This window comes from Cornus florida, unplaced genomic scaffold (assembly GCF_030987335.1).
Source record: "Cornus florida cultivar Cherokee Brave unplaced genomic scaffold, ASM3098733v1 CherokeeBrave_3.0.0_Hap2_Chr04, whole genome shotgun sequence".
NCBI classification, from domain to species: Eukaryota; Viridiplantae; Streptophyta; class Magnoliopsida; order Cornales; family Cornaceae; genus Cornus; species Cornus florida.
This window is the reverse complement of record NW_026775574.1, coordinates 62,331,217-62,334,743: the sequence shown is the minus strand read 5'-3', so window position 1 is coordinate 62,334,743 and position 3,527 is coordinate 62,331,217. Positions and strand designations below refer to the sequence as shown.

The 3,527-nt window shown below is 35.1% G+C and overlaps 1 protein-coding gene across 1 annotated transcript; it reads left to right on the top strand.

Annotated features, from left to right (window-relative positions):
• Positions 1-1,212: 1,212 nt before the first annotated feature.
• Positions 1,213-2,760, top strand: LOC132303365 (protein CURLY FLAG LEAF 1). Its single transcript, XM_059800603.1, has 2 exons — positions 1,213-1,578; positions 2,244-2,760. The coding sequence occupies exons 1-2, from the start codon at positions 1,354-1,356 to the stop codon at positions 2,592-2,594; spliced, it is 576 nt and encodes a 191-aa protein (XP_059656586.1). The 5' UTR covers positions 1,213-1,353; the 3' UTR covers positions 2,595-2,760.
• Positions 2,761-3,527: the final 767 nt, after the last annotated feature.

Here is a 3,527-nt window from a genome sequence, read left to right as displayed (position 1 = left end):
TTTTTTTTATAATACAAAGAATATAATAAATGGAGTAGTGGAAATAGCAATGGCTTGTTCAATGTGGCTTTCTTGACCATAAGGCGAGTTTAACGTGAAACAAAATGCCAATGCACAATTTGAACGAACATCCTAGTCCCACAAAGGGTGTTTGGACTCGATTTCAATTTAACCTGAAACCATACATAATCAAACCATGCACACTCATAGGATAAGGTGGCCAGCAATTGATATGTACATGGATTTAGATATTTGTCTCGCTTCAACAATTATTTTTCATTTTTATAATAGAATTCAAAAAAAACAATAAGTTTAGTAGTGAAATAACAATGGATTGTTGAATGCACACATACCTTGACCATAGGTGCGAGTTTAACGTGAGACAAAATGTCGATGCACAGTGGGAACGAATGACCTGGTGCCACCAACTTGTTTGGATTCAATTTCGATTTAACCTCAAATCGTACTCAATTGAACCGGATGCACTCATGGATAAGGTGGCCATCAATTGTTGTGTGCATGGATTTAGATAATTGGCTAGCTTTAATAATGATTTTCCTTTTTAATTATTAAACAAGGAAAGTAATATAATAAGTGGAGCAATGGAAATATCAATGGATTGTTCAATGCACACTAATCTTGACCATCAAGTGCGTGTTTAACGCGGGATAAAATGCCGCACAATGCAAAGGAACAACATGATCCAATCAATATGTTTGAATTTGAATTCGATTTAACTTGAAATCGCATTTAACATGGTCAAGATTTAGATATTTGACTTGCTTTCATAATGCCATGCACAGTGCTAAGGTCTGGTTCCACCACAGTGTTTGAATTCGATTTTGATTTAACTTAAAACTATACTCAATCGGTGCACTCATAGGTCAAGGTGGCCAGCAATTTTTGTGGAGATGGATTTAGATATTTGGTTCATTTTAACAATTATTTTTCCTTTTTAATAATACCACGAATAAAATTTGTGGGAGTAGTGGAAATGGCAATGGATTGTCCAATGCGCGCGTTTCTTGACAATAGAGGTGCGGGTTTAACGTGAGACAAAATGCCAATGCACAGTAGTGCGAACGAACAGCCTGGTCCCACCAGGGTGTTTGGTAAAGGAATCTCACGCTCTCTCAGAGCGCGTTAAAATTCCATCTCTCTTGTTTCTATTATCTCACCCACAAAGCCCACCCACCTCTCACCTCACTTCCTCTGACTTCAATATTCCCCTTGCATTGCACTGTAAAACCAAAACAATTCCCCCTTTCCTTCTCTCTCCTCTCTCCTCTCTTTCTCTCTCTATACATTTCCTTATACTATCTGTGTGTATATATTTTGGGACTTTGGATAATAATGTCAGCTCCAAACATGGCGACGATCACTGCCTCGCTTGAGAGATCTCTTCAAAACTGTTCCCTCAACCAAAGCAGTATCAGTGGTAGCGGCGGCGGATTTGGCAGCTCCTCCACCTCAGATTCGCCGGAAAATCATCATTTCTCTAATTCCTCCGACACCGCCTTAGAACTCAATTCCCAAATCTCTCTCCCTTACCATTGGGAACAATGCCTCGATCTAAAGGTTAGTTTCCAAACACCCACCCAACAATAAATAAATAAATAATCAAATTCCTCTCCTTCAGCTTTTACATTAAATGCAAAATCCAATCATAGATCTTGAACTATCTCACTTTCTTGCTCTTCTTCGATGTGCTTTACTTATTGTCTTGTGTTCATTTATGTCACTCTCTCACTTTTTCTTTCTTCACATGGACAAAAAAAGGGTTGCAGACCAAACCCTAAAAAGGCATAACCTTTTTTTTCTCTCTATTTTTCATTATATAGAAATGAATGAAAAGAAAAACTTGTTTTTTAGAGGGTTTCTTCATTTGATAGACTTTCTTTAATGGGTACTTGTTTTTTTTTTACTACTATTTTTTATCACATAGAAAAAGAAAGAAAAGAAAAGAAAAGACAGAAAAACTTGTCTTTCCTTTGATGGGTTTTTTCATTTTTGATGAGTGCAAATTTTTCCATATATATATATTTTATCAAATAGGAAAAAAGAAAAAAACTTTCATTGAATGGGTTTCTTCATTTGATAGTCTTTTTTGATGGGTAGTTGTTGTTTTTGATAGAATGCTAGTAGTTCTGTTTTTGGTATTATTCTCTTTTAATGGGTAAATGTTATTTTTGAAAGTTCTATTTTGTTTTTAATTTGAAGATTATCTAATCCTGTTGTTGCAGACAGGAGAGGTATACTACATAAACTGGCGGACCGGAATGAAAGCCAAAGACGATCCCCGGACGACGGCGGAGTACAGCGGAGATTTCTATTCGGAAAACGACAGCTCCTACGACAGCGAAGGCTCGTCATCGGAGTCTTCGCCACTATCTTCGTCTGGAGAGCAATATCATCATCATCAACAGCACAGCCATCATCAGACGGTGGAGAATCAAAGAGATGATCAGGTTCTGGTAGTGGCCGGTTGCAAGAGTTGTCTGATGTATTTCATGGTGCCCAAACAGGTTGAGGATTGCCCCAAATGTAACGGTCACCTCCTCCACTTTGATCGGTCCGGTAATGGCTCTCCATGAATTATCATCATCATTATCAACCCATGTAATTCTTTTTTTATTTTTAATTTTCAACTTTCTCTCTATATTTTAAAATCATGTGTTTTGAGAGATTCTCAGTGCGGTTTGATGTAATGTGACAAATGGGTTTTGGTTTTACTATTATTTTTCTTCTCTCTTTCTATTTCATACTTTTTTATTATTTAATTTTTTATTTTTTTTTTTCCGTATTGAGCTTGTTGTGGTACGCCATTGAAGTCGGAGAGAGAGTTTAGCCAGGTCAATGAGAGAGAAGAAAGAATAATATTGTTAGTGATTGCGACGTGATGCTCTGGATCTCCTCGGTTTTATTTATTTATATTTAATTAGTATAAAATTATATTGCGTGCAAATTCAAATTTATGTTTTCTGAAATTCTGCATTGTTTTCGAAAATGCCTCTGAGAATGTTTAATTATTTTTATAGATAAAATGCCTCTAAGAATGTTTATCTTTTTTTTTTTTAATTTGTTAAAAAAAGATTGGTAATATAATAAAATATTGATATGCTACATTTGCGTAAGTAGAATAGATAATTAGTCAATGTGTGAGTTTAAGCTGTTGGATCGTGAAAACGTCTTCGCAATTTAACGATTGAAGGTACAAACTCTTTCGAGACATTTTTTTTTTCTAATTTTTATATGAACTTGAATAATTGATACGCTCTTAAGAACCTTTTTTTTTTTTTTTTTTTTTAATAAATTGAAATAAATATATAGATGCTCTGCTCTAATTTATGTGTCTCAATCTAACGGTCGAAAGAACAAACGTGTCTCAATTCAACGGTTGAATGTATAAACTCAAATGACACACTTTTATTAAGTCAATGTGTGAGTTTAAGCTATTGGATTATGAAAATGTCATCTCAATCTAACGATTGAAGGTACCTATTCTTTCGACACGCTATTGTTGTCGT